A 16,245-nucleotide genomic window follows, 5' to 3' on the forward strand; every position below is an offset into this window, starting at 1 on the left:
TGGTCTAGTGTGTTCCTTCAAACCTGCCGGGGGTCTAACTGTTTTGTGCTTCATGATTACTGAATCAGCCCATCTTGTGTATTTGGTTATTTTTGCTAAAGTAATCAAACTCGCCGACTGTGAATATCGAGCATCCTCATTAGGTCATCGTTTTGATCCACAGCTGATCCTGATCTTCACTTTTGGGCTGCTGCTGTTTTTCTATTCTGAGACCTTAAGCAGGTAAGATGTAGGGAAGGAGTAAAATAATTTTGCACAACAAAATAAACGTAAGAGACACAGCAAGTATACTAGCTATGGTGATGGTAAGATGATCAGAGGATTAGATTGGGTGGACAGTGAGAGTCGTTTTCTGAGGATGATGACGTCGCTTGTACAAGGGGGCATAGCTACAAATTGAGGGGTGATAGATTTAAGACAGATGTCAGAGGCAGGTTCTTTACTCAGAGAGTGGTAAGGGCGTGGAACGCCCTGCCTGCCAGTGTAGTTAACTCAGCCACATTAGGGGCATTTAAACAGCCCTTGGATAAGCATATGGATGGTGATGGAATAGGCTTAGATTAGTTCACAGGTCGGCGCAATATCGAGGGCCTGCTCTGCGCTGTATTGTTCTATGTTCTAGAGACGGTGAGGGGTCAACAGTGGAAATGTGTGTGACAGTCAGAGAATGGGTGAGCGAGCCAGCGACTGGCGTTGAGGAATATTTTTTTCGAGCCCCGTTCGTTGTTTTTTTTCTTTCCTGTCGTGGGCCCATCTCAACTTCCCCATTTCCTCCGACTGACGCAGAGCAGAGAGAAAAAAGTTGAAAGTTTCTCGGCTTCAAAACATAACTGGGCTCTGTGTGTGTGCGCACGTGTAGCAGAGCAGTGAATCTCAAGGAGTGCGTGAGAGACAGAGAGGAAGAGGAGCCGAGCTGCCAACATGTCTTCACCGTACTTCGTGTTAGACATCCCTGCTCAGACTATGGAAGAGTTTTATCTGATAATGGACACTCTAGCCCCGGGGATGTGGCACCGTTTTGGTGAGTGTTGGTCAGTTTCAAAGTGCACGGTGCCGCTTACACGTTCCCTCTGAGCTTGGAAACATAAACGATTTTTTGTTTGTAGTCGTGCTTTTTTTTGTAAATTTCAAAGAGGAAGAGTGGGGGCTAGGTCACTGTATTTTTCTTTTGTAGCAATTGTTGTATTTCCCAAGTTCCCACGCGCCCACCCCCCGTCCTTGTAGAAGCTGATGGGTCGCACGTAAGGCTGAAGGAGAGTCATTGTGGACTGGGAATGTTCGCTCTGAAAGCGGCTGTTTCGTTTTGTGGGATTTCCACATGTTGTCTGTTTGGGAAAAATTGTAGGCGTGTGGCCAGAGGCGAACTGGAAGCGATTAGGCACGAACGCCACCCCCCACTTTAGGCTCACATTGCTCCAAGGGCTGGTGATGATCTTATCATTTTTCTTGAATACATCACAGGCCTGGTCCAGCATAATCTTTCCGCTCACCCCAGCCAAACGGGAGGCGCTGTTGCTCCCTACTCCCCTCCCATACTGACTACAGCTTACATTCCCACCCCCCGGACTACAGCAACAACTATCTGCATTACTGTAGCGCTCCCCGCTTCCACCCCGACTCCCCTCGCGTGAGTGTAACACGCTCTTGGTGTTTCGTGGGAGCGTAACAAACACCAAAAACAAAAGAAAATCCCGACCGATGTTCGTATCCAAAGCTTGGTTAAAGGTGTTTTTTAAAAAAAGTTGGTGTTTTGGTGGGGGGGGATGTACTTGTTGTTTCATGGAGGGGAGAGGGATGTGGAATGCTAGAACCTGGCATTTTGGCACCTGATACTTCTAGCTGGTAGTGATGGGTTATAGCTTTTGTTTTCAAAAAAAAACTACAGACAGCATTGCCAGTTTAAAACAAATTCTAATCAGCTTGTTCAGATTGCTCAGTTGTAGGTAGGGACACTGCCTTTGCGTCATGAGCTCCTTAAATGATATCGTTAGCAAGTTCAAAACTAGCTGTGGGGTTGAGGATTAGGCGGAAGGTGGGGTTCGAGGATTATCAGATCATTTCATCATCTCATTGAATGGTGGAGTGGACCCACTGGGCAGAATAGCCTTCTCTTCTGCCTCTCTCGGACTATTTGCGGATCTCTACTTTCCCTGTAACCAGGTAATAGTGACCCTTCTACTCAAACCTGTAACAGCTCTGGAAAGTCTTTACAATTCTGCAGTCTCCCAGTTCCAGCCTCTCGCATGTCCCTGATTTACTTCACCCTGCCGCTGATGCCATGCCTTCAGTCAATGCAGTATTTCCTCTTGGCATTTCTCCCCTTTTAATGTGCTTAAAACCTAACTCCATTGCCAGGCATTTGTTCCCATATCTTATTGTCTCCTTGTAACGCATAGTGTCAAATTTTAACCATTAACTTGCACTGGGCAGAAGCCTTGGAATGTATGACTACCTTCAAGTTTGTTGTTCTCCCCAGATAGTCTTTTTCTCATTTGCAGCAGTTCCAGGACCATCAACACCTGAGGCTTCGGCTAGACACCATTTTGGCAGGGTTTGCTGTAGTCTTGGTGGTTTTTGATGATTTATTAATTTGCTCTAGGTACTTTGTATTCTGACCACGTGCAAGTGGCAAGCTGTGTGCAAGACCAATTTGAAAATTTCCAAGATGCTGAATCTGTGACTGTGTAATAAACAGACAGCAGCCATCTCTTGTTGGATTTGATGTGACTAACCGTATGTCAAGCATTGAGAAATTGTGGCCAACTGTGACTTAATAAAGTTGCATCAATGGCATTTTACGCTGTCATGAATTAATTTGTAATTAAATTTTAATTCTTAAATTTTAACAACCATCCGTCTCCCCAGTGACTGTCTGAGAGTAAGCCAGTCTCTTCACAGCCTCGGGGTCTCAGTTCATGTTCTGATGAGCTTCAAAACTTCATACATGTGTCTATTCTGGCCTCTGGAATGATATCCAACTTCCTCCAAGCCTCAGCCCATCTGACGAAATCCTTAACCTTGCCTTTGTTACCTCTAGACTTCATTATTCCAGTGCACTTGTAGCTGGTCTCCAATGTATTGTCCTCCCTAAACTTGTGGTCACTCAGATTTTTGCTGCTTTAATTCACAGTAAAACCACATCCTTTTTGCTGACCCATCTTGATTTTTAACTTTCTCATCCTTGTTTTCCAACCCTCCCCACGCCTGCAGCCACTGAGCCACCAGGCTGCCCTTGCTGATATGTTTCTGAACCCCATTCTCCGTGTAACCCTTGATCCCCTTACTGGCCACTGTGCTATACAGACATCATTTGTTGCTCTGTATTTCAAGTGAATGGCTACTCTGTACATCATCTGTATAGATTTTTGTGGAAACCATTTGGCCAATTGTGCTTCACAAATCTACTGGGGATTTTGAGGATGTGACCAGCAGAACCATTGTTGTGGTGTGTTTGTAATTTCAGAAGGCTTTTGATAAGGACCCTCCCAAAAAAAATGCCAGTGGGTGAAGTTAGAACACATGGGATAGGGAGCAATATATTGGCATGGAGTGAGAATTGGTTGACTGACAGGAAACAGGGAGAATAAATGGGTCTCTTTGAGTGGCAGAGATTAGTGGGGTACTGCAAGGTTCAGTGTTTGGGCCCCCGGCAATTTGCAATATACAAAAATGACTTGGATGATGGATCCGGAAGCAACGCTTCCATGATTGGTGATGATACAAAACGGGCAGCACACAAAATGAGTGAGTGCATGAAGGCATGGCAGATGCAATAAAAACAAGGCTAAATGCGAAGTTATACGTTTTGGTGTGAAACTCATGAAGAGTATTATTTTACGTTGTGATGTACTGGGCAATGTGGATGTACAAAGGGATCCTCGCATCCCTATACACTAGGCAAAGGAAGTAAAAGCCAAAAGAACTGCAGATGCTATAAATCAGGAACAAAAACAAAGTTGCTGGAAAAGCTCAGCAGGTCTGACAGCATCTGTGAAGGAGAAAACAGAGTTAAAGTTGTGGGTCCAGTGACCCTGGAAGTACACAGGCACATGCAGGAAGCAAATAGGAATGTAATGGTATGTCGACCTTCATTGCGAGATGATTTGTGTTCAGAAGTAGGGGATACCTTCCACCTTGTGTCACATGGGCTGCATTTGAAAATCTCTGCCCTCTTGTTCTCATCCCTTTCGTGGGTTCTGTTCTCTCTTTTACTGCCCGCAGTCAACGTTGAGACCAGACCTATCAGATCATTATCACCTTCCCACAGGATCATAATCTTGAGCATTGACACATGTATTGATATCTCCATGACGTGTCTCTTTCTCTTGTTCTCCAATTTGTCTTACAATTCACTTATGAGTTACAGTAAAGATTGCAACAGAGTGAAATAGCTTCCTTTTACGAAATTGAAAGTCTGCTGTGTAGGATTGTCAAGATCAATGTCATTTTCCCCTTGAATGCCCACTCAGGGGAAAAAAAAATCATTAAATAGATGGTATTAAATAAATCTTATTTAACTGACCACTCTGTATCTTTGGCTTTTTTTGAAGTACTATCTCACCACCATTAAGCTGGGACCCTGATGAGCTCTTTTTAAAGTAACAGGACCAGCAGTTTTTCTTTTTGCGTGTAGAAACCAACCAGGTGCCTTCTGTATTCGGAACTAAAGACATCAGGCATTTTCACAGAGCGCTTTTGTTTTGGCCTTTTGTGCCCAAATTTGTGTTCTGTTCGCAATTTCCACCCCTTTCCTGAAAATCTGTAGCCTGGGGGTGTGTTGGATAATCAGACCGGGTTACTAGCTGGTATCATCACCCCCGTGTGTAGCTATTTTAGTGAAAGAAGTAATCCTTGACTGTCACACCTATTTAAATATATGGGCGTTCACTACTTAGACTCATTTCTTTAAAAAAAAGCTATGCGTTTAGGAGGCATGAGGAGAACATAGAACAATACAGCACGGTACAGGCCCTTCAGCCCACGATGTTGTGCTGACCTATTATCCTACTAAGATCAAACTACCCTGCATACCCTACATTTTACTATCCTCCATCTGCCTATCCAAATGTCACTTAACAGTCTGTAAAGTATCTGACTCCACTACCACTGTCAGCAGCGCATTCCACACACCCAACACTCTCTGTGTGAGGAACCTACCTCTGACATCTCCCCTATACCTTCCTCCATTCACTTTAAAATTACGCCCCCTTGTAATAGTCATTTCCACCCTGGGAATAAGTCTCTGGCTATCCACTCTATCTATGCCTCTCATCCTCTTGTACATCTCTGTCAAGTCACCGCTCATCCTTCTTTGCTCCAATGAGAAAAGCCCTAGTTCCCTCAACCTTTCCTAATAAGACCTGCCCTCCAGGCAGCATCCTGGTAAATCTCATCTGCACCTTCTGTAAAGCTTCCATATCTTTCCGATACTGAGGCGACCAGAACTGAACACAATATTCCAAGTGAGGTCTAAAACAGGGTTTTATAAAGCTGCAGCATAACTTTGCGGCTCTTAAACTCAGTTATCCTGCGAATGAAAGCAAACACACCATACGCCTTCTTTACCACCCTATCAACTTGAGTAGCAACTTTGAGGGAATCTATGGATGTGGATCCCAAGACCCCTCTGTTCCTCCACAATGCCAAGAATTCTCCTGTTAACCCTGCATTCAAATTCAAATGCAACCTTCCAAAATGAATCACTTCACACTTTTCTGGTTTGAATTCCATCTGCCACTTCTTTGCCCAGCTCTGCATCTTGTCAATGTCCCGTTGCAACCTACAACAGCCCTCCACACTATCCACAACTCCACCAACCTTCATGTCATCCGCAAACTTACTAACTCACCCTTCCTCTTCCTCATCCAAGTCATTTTAAGATCACGAAGAGCAGAGGCCCCATAACAGATCCTTGCAGAACACCACTGGTCACCAAGGTCCAGGCTGAATGCTTTCCATCTACTACTACCCTCTCTCTTCTGTGGACAACCGGTTTTGTATCCAGACAGCCAAAATTCCCTGAAGCCCATGCCTCCTTACTTTCTGAATAAGCCTACCATGGGGAACCTTATCAGATGCCTTCTTAAAATTTGTAAACACCTCATGCACTGCTCCACCTTCATCTATATGTTTTGTCACATCCTCAAAGAATTCAATAATGTTTGTGAGGCATGACCTGCCCCTCACATTGACTATTTCTAATCAAACTGTGCTTTTCCAAATAATCAATAATACTATCTCTCAGAATCCTCTCCAATAATTTGCCCACCACATGAGTTCTAATGATTGGGAATCAGCTCTTCTGTTCTTGCAGTTTGTGTCAAGGTTGGCTGGAATAGTGAAGCACAGAGCTAAAGTGATGAACGTGTTAGAGTCAGAGACATAGAGCCGTACGGCACGGAAACAGACCATTTGGTCCAACTCATTCATGCTGACCAGCTATCCTAAATTAATCTAGCTCCATTTCTACTCCTAAACCTTAGTAATCTAGTCCCATTTGCCAACATTTGGCCCATACCCCTCCTAAACCCTTCCTATTCATGTACACAACTAGATGTCTTTTAAATCTTGTTATTGTACCAGCCTCCCCCACTTACTCCAGCAGCTCACTCCATGCACGCACCACCATCTGCGTGGGAACCTCGGGTCCCTTTTAAATCTTTCCCCCTTCACCTTAAACCTGTGCCCTCTAGTTTTGGATTCCCCTACCCTGGGGAAAAAGACCTTGGTTATTCACTCTATCCATGCCCCTCATGATTTCTACAATGTCACTCCTCGGCCTCCAATGCTCCAGGGGAAAATAGCCTCAGCCTGTTCAACATCTCCCAATAGCTCAAACCCTCGAGCCCTGGCAACATCCTTGTCAATCTTTTCTAGACCCTTTCAAGTTTAGCAACATCTTTCCTGTAACAGGGAGAGCAGCACTGAATGCAGTGTTCCAAAAGTGGCCTAACCAATCAATGTTCTCTTGATGACTGGAATCAAATGTTCTCGGATCACTTTGCATTAATATAATTTCTGGATTCAAAACAGTTGTGAAGACACTTGGTAGGTTGTAAACAAGATTTATAACTATTGTAAAGAACGAACAGGCAGGAACTTCAGAAAAATGAAAGGAAGCCTACAAGGTGAGTAGAAAATCATGAAACAGTTTGATGAGAGAGATGTGAGGAGGTTGTTTGCATTTGTGGGGAATGTCCCTCTAAGGGCTTATGAATGTAAGGTGGACCCTAGTTAAAAGCAGATTGATGCAGGAAAAGCTTTTAAAATCAGAAATTGGTTTGACTGTGGAACTTATTGCAGTCTGAGGATGTCACATCAGTGGTGGTTTATTTTCACCTCCTAAACGAAAAAGTTTGACAATCACTTTTTCAAGATAGTGCCCCATTTGAAAAGGAGCTGGCACTGAAAAGGTGTACCTATGGTTTCATTGCTAATGAACCAGAATGTTAGCAGCTGAATCCAGTTGCGTATCACACATATTTACAAAGCCTTGAGGATCCCACTTTAGAATCGTTGTGTAGTCATTCACTGCTGCCTTACAGAAAATAAGTTACCTGCATTTATGTAGCATCCTTTCAAGGCCACTGACTCAATTATTGACAGTTAATAAAGGGCTCCCGAAAAGTAGCCCCAGTTGTGTTGCAGGGAACACAGCATCTCCCACATGCAGCAGCACGGTGATGACTGAATATTCTGGTTTATTTTGAGAGTTGTGAGGTGTGTATTGCCAGGACACACATTTGATTTCGACCAGAGAGGGCAGATAGGGCCTTTGGTTCACTGATTCATCTGAAATGCTGATACCTCCAGTAGATGGACGGCTCCCTCAGCACAGCACTGATGCGTTTGCTGGATCTTTGTGTTCAGGCTCCAGAGTGACAATTGAGCCAAGAACCTTCTGACACACAGACAAATGTGCTACCCGCTGAGTTACGGATGACAAAATATTGAACTTTTTCTTGAATAACCATGGAGGATGTTTACAAGCCACAAATATCCACATGGAAGGAAAATATTCTGGGTTAACAATGTCTTCAAATATCATTAGCAGATATGGTAACAATGTGAAAACTAACAACATGAGGCTATTTACTGCCAACTGAAACACTTCTCCTTAGACTGAGTGAGATAGCCTAACTTCAATGGAACTGGGTTTGTTTACTTGAATATTTTCCAACCAGTTTCATTACATAGAGTGTGGTTACTCACTGTAATAGTCACCATAGTCCTACTGGGCCATAGGGCTGCTCTTTCAGAGAGAGAGAGAGAGAGTGAGTAAGAGAAACCAGAAGTTGCTGGAAGAGCTCAGCAGGTCTGGCAGCATCTGTGAAGAAAAGAACAGAGTTAACGTTTTTGGTCCGGTGACTCTTGCTCAGAGCCATCAATAAAATGCTCCTGAAGAGTAGTCACAGATGTGTTGCCGGGAACACAGCAACTCCTACATACAGTAACCCTTACTCGGAGAGAGAGAGAGAAAACTAGCTCTCAAGTTCTAAACTGGAGGAGGGCCAATTTTGACAGTATTAGGCAAGAACTTTGAAAAATTGATTGGCAGTGGAAGTCTCCAGGCAAAGGGATGGTTGGAAAGTGGGAACCCTTCAAAAGTGAGATAATGAGAGCTCAGGGACAGTACCTCCCAGTTAAGGTGAAGTGCGATAGGGTTAGTAGGTGTAGCAAATGCTGGACGACCATAGAAATTGAGGTTCTGGTCAAGAACAGGAAGGAAGCATGTGTCAGATATAGACAGCTGGGATTGAGTGAATAGCAGTATGAGTATACTTAAAAGGGAACTCAGGAAGGCAACAAGGGGACATGAGATAACTTTGGCAAATAGGGTTAAGGAGAATTCAAAGGGATTCTACAAATATGCTAAGGACAGAAGAGTAGTAGGGGAGAGAGAAAGGCGACCCTGCTGATCTTTAAGGAGCCCATGTGTGGAACTGCAAGAGATGAGTGGGATACTAAATGAGTATTTTGTATCGGCGTTTATTGTGTAAATGGTTAGGATGTGAATAGGAGGCATCGCTAGTATGTTTACAGATGATACCAAAATTGGTGTTGCAGTGGACAGTGAAGAGGTTATTCAGAGTACAATGGGCCATTGGGCTGAGGATAAATGGGAGGTACTGCATTTTGGAAAGGCATATCAGGGCAGGACTTATTTAATATAAGGTCCTGGGAGGTGTTGCCGAACAAAGAGACTTTGGAGCCAGGTTCATAGTTCCTTGAAAGTGGAGTCATAGGTAGACAGGGTAATGAAGAAGGCATTTGGTATGCTTGCCCCTATTGGTCAGTGCACTGAATAGAGGTGTTGGGAAATCATGTAGCTGCACAAGACATTCAAAAGGACACTTTTGGGATACTGCAATCAATTCTGGTCTCTGTGCTGTAGGGAAGATGTTGTGAAACTTGAGACGGTGTGGAAAAGATTTACAAGGATGTCGCTGGGTTTGAAGGGTTTGAGCAATAGCGGGGTGGGGGGGTGCTGCTGAATAGGCTGGGGCTATTTTCCCTGGAGCAATGGAGGTTGAGAGGTGATGTTATAAAATCATGAGGAGCATGAATAGAGTGAATAGTCAAGGCTTTTTCCCCAGGATAGGGTAGGTCAAAACTAGAGGGCATTGGTTTAAGGTGAGAGGGGAAAGATTTAAATGGGTCCTGAGGGGCAACTTTTTTCAGGCAGAGGGCAGTGCGTGTATGGAATAAGCTGCCAGAGGAATTGATGGAGGCTGGTACAATTACAACATCTACAAGGCATCTGTATGGGTATGTGAATAAGGAGGGTTTAGAGGGATATGGGCTAAATGTTGGCAAACGGGACGAGATTAATTTAGGATACCTGGTCAGCAAGGACGAGTTGGACCAAAGGGTCTGTTTCCATGCTGTACATCCCTAGTACTTTAGGGTTGTGGTTTAAACCTGACGGTCACCATGTCTCAGGCAAGCAAAGGGGCCGAGAAGGAGAATCCTCCATAATAACCTGAGCCATTGCAACAATTGAACCCATGCTGTTGGCGTCATAAACCAGCCGTCAAGCCTCTCAAGTGTGAAGATGCAGTTGTGCAAAAGGGCCACAAAAATACCATTCCAATAAAGAAAATAGCCCAATCAAAAGTTTGCCGAGTTCTGTCACTTATTCACCACCAAGCAAATTTCCAGTCAGGTGTCATGCATAGTGCTTTTGGATTTCCACAAAATAGTCAGTAGGGTAGCACTAAAGTTGACAGCACGAGAAAAGAGTTCCCAGTATTGAGTAACACATTAACATGGATAGGGGACTAGCTACCAAATGGGAAATAGCGTAAATTAGTCATTGTACAAAGTGGGGCGCCACAGGAACTGGTGGCGGACCCTCCTCATTTATGATTTATATTAATGTCTTCGATGGAGGGATTGAGAGCCATAGAGATCTGCGCAGGAAACAAAGACTCTTGAACCATTCCAAGTAGGGCAGCACTGTGGTTAAGTGGTTAGCACTGCTGCCTCACAGGGACCTAAGTTCGATTCCACCCTCAGCTGACTCTCTGTGTGGAGTTTGCACATTCTCCCCGTGACTGCGTGGGTTTCCTCCAGGTGCTCTGGTTTTGTCCCACAGTCCAAAAGATGTGCGGGCTAGGTGGATTGGCCACGCTAAATCACCTGTAGAGTTCAGGGATGTGTAGATTAGGTGGGATATAGTGGGATGGCTCTGGGTGGGATGCTCCAAGGGTCAGTGTGGGCTTGTTGAGCCAAAGGGCCTGTTTCCATGTTCCATAAAAGAATCTGTGCCAGTCAAAAATCCCTTTTTCCATGGTGTATTGCAGGCAAATTTGCTGATAATAAAAAACATAGATAGGAAATCAAGTTGTGAGGAGCCTGCAAAATGATGTTGTTAATGAACAGAATATAAGATAGGAAGATGCAATATTGGCCAAAAATAGATAAGCCAAGTTTACTATTTAAATGGAGAGAAAGGGCAGAATGCCACAGTTCATAGGGATTCGGGTGTGCATGAACATGTTAGTATGCCCATACAGCAAGTAATTCAGAAGGCAAAGTGAACATTGCCCTTTGTGGCAAGTAGTGTGGTATGTAAAATTTATGAAATCTGGGCAGCATGATGCCTCGCTGGTTAGCACTGCTGCCTTGCAATGCCAGGGAACAAGGTTCGATGCCAGCCTTGAGCAACTGTCTGTGTGGAGTTCTTTGCATTCCCCTGTGTCTGCGTGGGTTTCCTCCGGGTGGTATGGTTTCCTCCCACAGTCCAGAGATGAGCAGGTTAGGTGGATAGGCCATGCTAAGTTACCCATAGGAAATACAAGGTTACAGGGATTGGGTAGGGTGGTGAGTCTGGTTGGTATGCTGTTCGGAAAACTCGGGTGGACTGGTTGGGCTGAATGACCTGTTTGAACACTGTAGAGACTCTGTGGATCTGTGCTTATGATTGTACAGGGCCTTAGTGCAACCATACCTAGAGGACCATGTAAAATTTGATTTTTTTTTTAAACTTCTGGAGGGATGCATTTGCATTGAAGTTCATTCAGAGAAGGCTAACTAGGTAGATTCCTCGGAGTAATGGGCTGTCTTACGGAGGAAAGTTTGTGCAGATTGAGCCTATACTCCATTGGGGTTTAGAGGAATGAGAGGTGATCGTATTGAAACTCGGGTATCACTTGGCGGCTTAACAGAGTGGGTGCTGAGGTAATGTTTCTTAACAAAGTGTGAAATAAGGAGGTTTAAGATGTGAATGCAGAGGGATTTGTCCTCTCAGAATTGCTATTTTTTGGAATTCTCTACTGCAGGGTGCAGTTGATGTTGGGCTTTGGCTTGGGGGGGGGGGGGTTGCGGGGGGCGGGGGGCGTGGTGTTGGCAAGATTATAAAGTTAAGGATATCTTGCAATCAGATCAACCGTGATCTTATTGAATGGTGATCAGGCTTGAGGGGCCTAATGGCTCATTTCTTATGTCATTCTCGCAATTTTGTAAATGTCAGCGTAGGCCACCTATGTGGCATCTTTCGTATACTGCAATCTGATTGCAGGTGGAATATGCATTTGACTGGTGCCTTTGAGATGTATAAGTGTGAGGGATTAATTTTGTGAAAGTCTTCCTGACTCTGGTGCCTGCGATCAGCAGGTGAGCGCTAAGTTGCTTTGAACTGAAACACATCAAAAGGGATGGTTGAAGCATATTCGGTGACTACAATAATATTTCACTAGCTTAAAATGACCTGAAGTGTTTTAGTGATTGTGAACAGTCCCACTTAAATATGTTTGTTCATGCTTTAATTCCAATATGTTTTTATAACACTGCTTAGTGGAGCTTGTCTAGTGCTGCACTGTACAGAGTGTGACATTACCCAATGGAGTGTTTGCTTTCCTTATCTCTCCTCCCAATGATTTCTCCACGTGTGAAAGAAACTGATTTAACCGCTTTTACGTACTCAAATTGCCCATTTTGAAACTTTTCAGCCTCTCGGATCATAGCTGACCAGACTGAACTGAGAAAGATTGAATCTCTTGGAGGAAATAACAGCAGGACCAGAGAGCTGATGTGGGCATGGGGAATGAGACAGGCGACAGTTCAACAGCTTCTACACATCCTGAATGAGATGCAGCTGTACCGTGTAGTTGACGTTATTCTGTCACGTGAGTACATCCCTTCCGAGATAGAAATTTTTGACGTTCCGATAGTTTTACTTTTCTTCAGGAAAGGCATTGGAATGCTCATTATCAGCACAAACCACTGTCAATGAGTCTTCAGCTTGATTCCAGCCTAGACCACTGGGTCAGTCTCTTCTCTGTTCGCTGTAGAGTTCACAGATGAAATTGGTTTGGGGCCGCCTCAAAGCTCAATTCCTGGTAGGACAGAGCTCTTGATGTAAAATTGTCAATTTAGCACTGAATTAGGGTCAATCTCACTTCAAAGTGTGACTGATGGGCAGAAAGGGAAAAATAATTGTGTTCCTCCTGAGATATGTCGCTAAAATACAGTTGAGGGAGGATTATTTTACATGCAATCGACACAATTATTTGATTTGGCTTGCTTAATATTGACGCTGGAAGCTTATCAATTCCATAGAACAAATACAATGAAATGGCCATCACCAATAAGAGACAATCTAACCATTGCCCCATGACATTCAATGGTGTTACCATCACTGAATCCCCCGTTATCAACATCCTGGGGATTATCATTGACTAGGAACTGAACTGGACTAGCCATATTGATATAGTGGCTGCAAAAGCAGGTCAGAGGCTAGAATGTTGCAGTGAAACATTTCTAGAGTGGGTGGAACTTGAATATGGGTTTCCTGGCTCAGAGATAGAGACACTACCATTACACCACAAGCATTCTCAAAACATCTAACCAGCGAGTACAGGAACGATTCAGAGAACTTAAGGGCTCACCCTGGATTTGAACCCAGGATGTCCCTCATTTACACATCTTCCTGAAGTGGGAATGATATACCTAGACTGAAAAAACCCAACAAAGTACAATGCCGTTGTCTCAGAGGATCATGGGGTTGCTTTTACGATAGAGAGAGATGACTACTGGTGGGTTTAACCTGAAGGTCACCATGACCCCTGTAAAGGGTGAGATTGAGGAGATGGGATCTTTATGGTAACCTCAGCTGGTGAAGGAGCTTAACCCTGCTGTTGGCATCACACTGCATTGCACACCACCCACGCAGCCAACTGAGCTTTCTGCATTAGAGAATTTCACAAGTTCACTATCCTTTGAGTGAATGCATTTTTCCTCATCTTAGTCCTAATGGTCTACCCTATATCCTTAGACTATATCTCATGGTTTTAGACTCCCCAACCGAGGAAAATGCAGTCCCTGCATCTAGTCTATCCAACCCTTTTAGAAGTTGTACATTTCAATCCGACTGCCTCTTATCCTTCTAAACTCTAGTGAATATACAGGCCCAGTCAAACCGATCTTTCTTCGGAGGATAGTCTTACTATCTCCGGTATCAGCCTAGTGAACTTGTGCTGCACTTCTTCTCAGTGTATCCTTCCTTGGGTGGGGAGACCAAAACTGCTAACGCTACACCAGGTGTGGTCTCACCAAAGGCCCTGTGTTACTGTAGCAGGTGTCCCTACTTTTAGTTTTTCACATTTAGCCTCTTCACATTGCGCCTTCTGCCAGTAAACCAATCCTCCCACTTACTCAACTTCTCTGAACCACATTGAAGCTTCTTTCTCACAACTCTCAATCCCACCCAATTTTGTCGTCATCCTAGTCATTTATAAATATAGCGAATGGCTGGGGCCCCAGCACCGACCTTTCTGGTGCTGCACTGGTTGTGGACTGCCACTCAGAAACGTACACATTTATTGCCATTGTGTTTCCTGTCTGTCAACCAATTCTTGATCCACACCAATGTATTACCTCTTATCCCATATGGTTTAACTTCATTCACTAACTCCTTATGAAGGACCTTATCCAAAGCTGTCTGAAATTCCAAGTACCCCACAGTTACAGGTTCTCTGTTATCTATTCTACTGGTTACATCCTCAAAAACCCCAAGTAGGTTTGTTCTGTGTGATTTGCCTTTTGTAGACCATGTTGGCTTTGCCCAATCCCACAAATGCTCACTCTCAATGTGTTGGCCTCTACAGCCTTCTGCAGCAGTTAATTCCACGGATTCTCCACCTGCCGGCCGAAGAAATTCCTTCTCATCTCAGTTCTAACAGGTCGCCCTTTCCTGCTGACGCTGTGGCCCTCGGGTCCTAGCCTCTCCTACCAGTATCTGTCCTGTACATTTCAATCAATCAGATCCCACCCACCCCCCCCCCCCCCCCCCCCACCTCCGTTACCCTTTTAAATTCCATCAAGTACAGACCCAGAGTCCTGAACTGCTCCGTATATGACATCATCCCCAGGATCATTCCTGTAAACCTCCTGCAACGCCAGCACTTCTTTCTTTAGATATAGGGCCCAAGACTATTCATAAACTTCCAAATGCTACCCGACCACAGCCTTATGCGGCCTCAGCAGTACATCTCTGCCGTTGTATTCTAGCCCTCTCAAAATGGATGCTATCATTGCATTTACCTTCGTAACTGCCAAATGAACCTGCATGTTAACTTTGAGAGAATTCTGAACCAGGTCTACCAAGTCCCTTTTGTTTCAGATTTCCAGAGCTATTCCCTATTCAAAAAATAGTCCGTAATACTTCTTCCCACCAAACTGTATAACCTCTCACTTGCTACACTGTATTCAAACTGTTACTTTTTTGTCCACTTTCCTACTTTATCCAAGTCCCCCTTCAACCACCCTACTTCCTCAACACTACCTGTCCCTCCACCCATCTTTGTGTCATCTCCGAACTCAGCAACAATGTCCTCAGTTCCTTTTGACTAGATCATTAATGTTTAAGGTGAATAGTTGTGCGCCCAACATTGATCTCTGCGGAACTCTACAGCTGCCATCCTGAAAAAGACTCCTTTATCCCTATGCTGCGCCTTCTGCTAGTAAACCAATCCTCTATCCATGCCAGTACCTTGACCATACCACATTTGGTTCTTATCTTATTTAGCAGTCTCCTCTGCATTACCTTGTCAGAGGCCTTCTGGAAATCCAAATAGATCATGTCCAATGGCCCTCCTTTGTCTAACTTGCTCATTACCTCAAAGAACTCTAACAGATTTGTCAGCATGACTCCCCCTTGATAAAAACCATGCTGACTCAGCACCATTTTCACAGTGCACTTTTAAGTTCTTCGCAATCTCATCCTTAGTAATGGGACGCTAAAACCTTACCAATGACTGACGTCAGGCTAACCAGCCTATAGTTTCCATTGCATAGAGTCATTCTGGAGTCCCACATCTTGAGTTTGAAAATTCATCAAAAAGTATACCTTTATCAAAAATTTCCTGCAAAAATCCAATCGCTGCCAGTTTGAGGGTAGTCACAGACCACATCCTGTTTGTTGGGTACTCCTCTTTCTTTTAATCTATTTTAGTATTTCTGTTGAAGTTATGTTAAACCTCAAGCTCAGTATACTGTTAATGGGCGGAGAAAAAGGAAAAGTAAAACATAAAACATTAGGACCGTTAATGGTCTATTGTGTTTCTTTTGGTTTGTTAGTTTCACTGATTGTTGAACTCTAATTCTGGCAACCAGGAAAAAAAAAGCTGAATTCTTTATTGTGAAGAAGGTATGATGGAGTTTGACAAAGCAAAACTAAAATCCACAATATGAGATTAAACAAAAAGATCATTGCCTCTAAGTCTTTGTTCTTGCCTTATGCTG

At 44.0% G+C, this 16,245-nt stretch overlaps 1 protein-coding gene across 2 annotated transcripts in view; it reads left to right on the top strand.

The window, feature by feature from the left end:
• Nucleotides 1-395: 395 nt before the first annotated feature.
• The window catches only part of LOC125460376 (interleukin-1 receptor-associated kinase-like 2), a 51,521-nt gene continuing 35,671 nt past the window's right edge, over nt 396-16,245 (top strand). For both annotated transcript variants that reach the window (XM_048547809.2, XM_048547810.2), the window contains exons 1-2: nt 396-1,021; nt 12,453-12,629. In XM_048547809.2, coding sequence (XP_048403766.2) covers nt 922-1,021; nt 12,453-12,629 — 277 coding nt within the window. In that variant the 5' untranslated portion in view covers nt 396-921. The remainder of the gene's footprint in view (nt 1,022-12,452; nt 12,630-16,245) is intronic.

Source organism: Stegostoma tigrinum, chromosome 11 (genome assembly GCF_030684315.1).
Source record: "Stegostoma tigrinum isolate sSteTig4 chromosome 11, sSteTig4.hap1, whole genome shotgun sequence".
NCBI classification, from domain to species: Eukaryota; Metazoa; Chordata; class Chondrichthyes; order Orectolobiformes; family Stegostomatidae; genus Stegostoma; species Stegostoma tigrinum.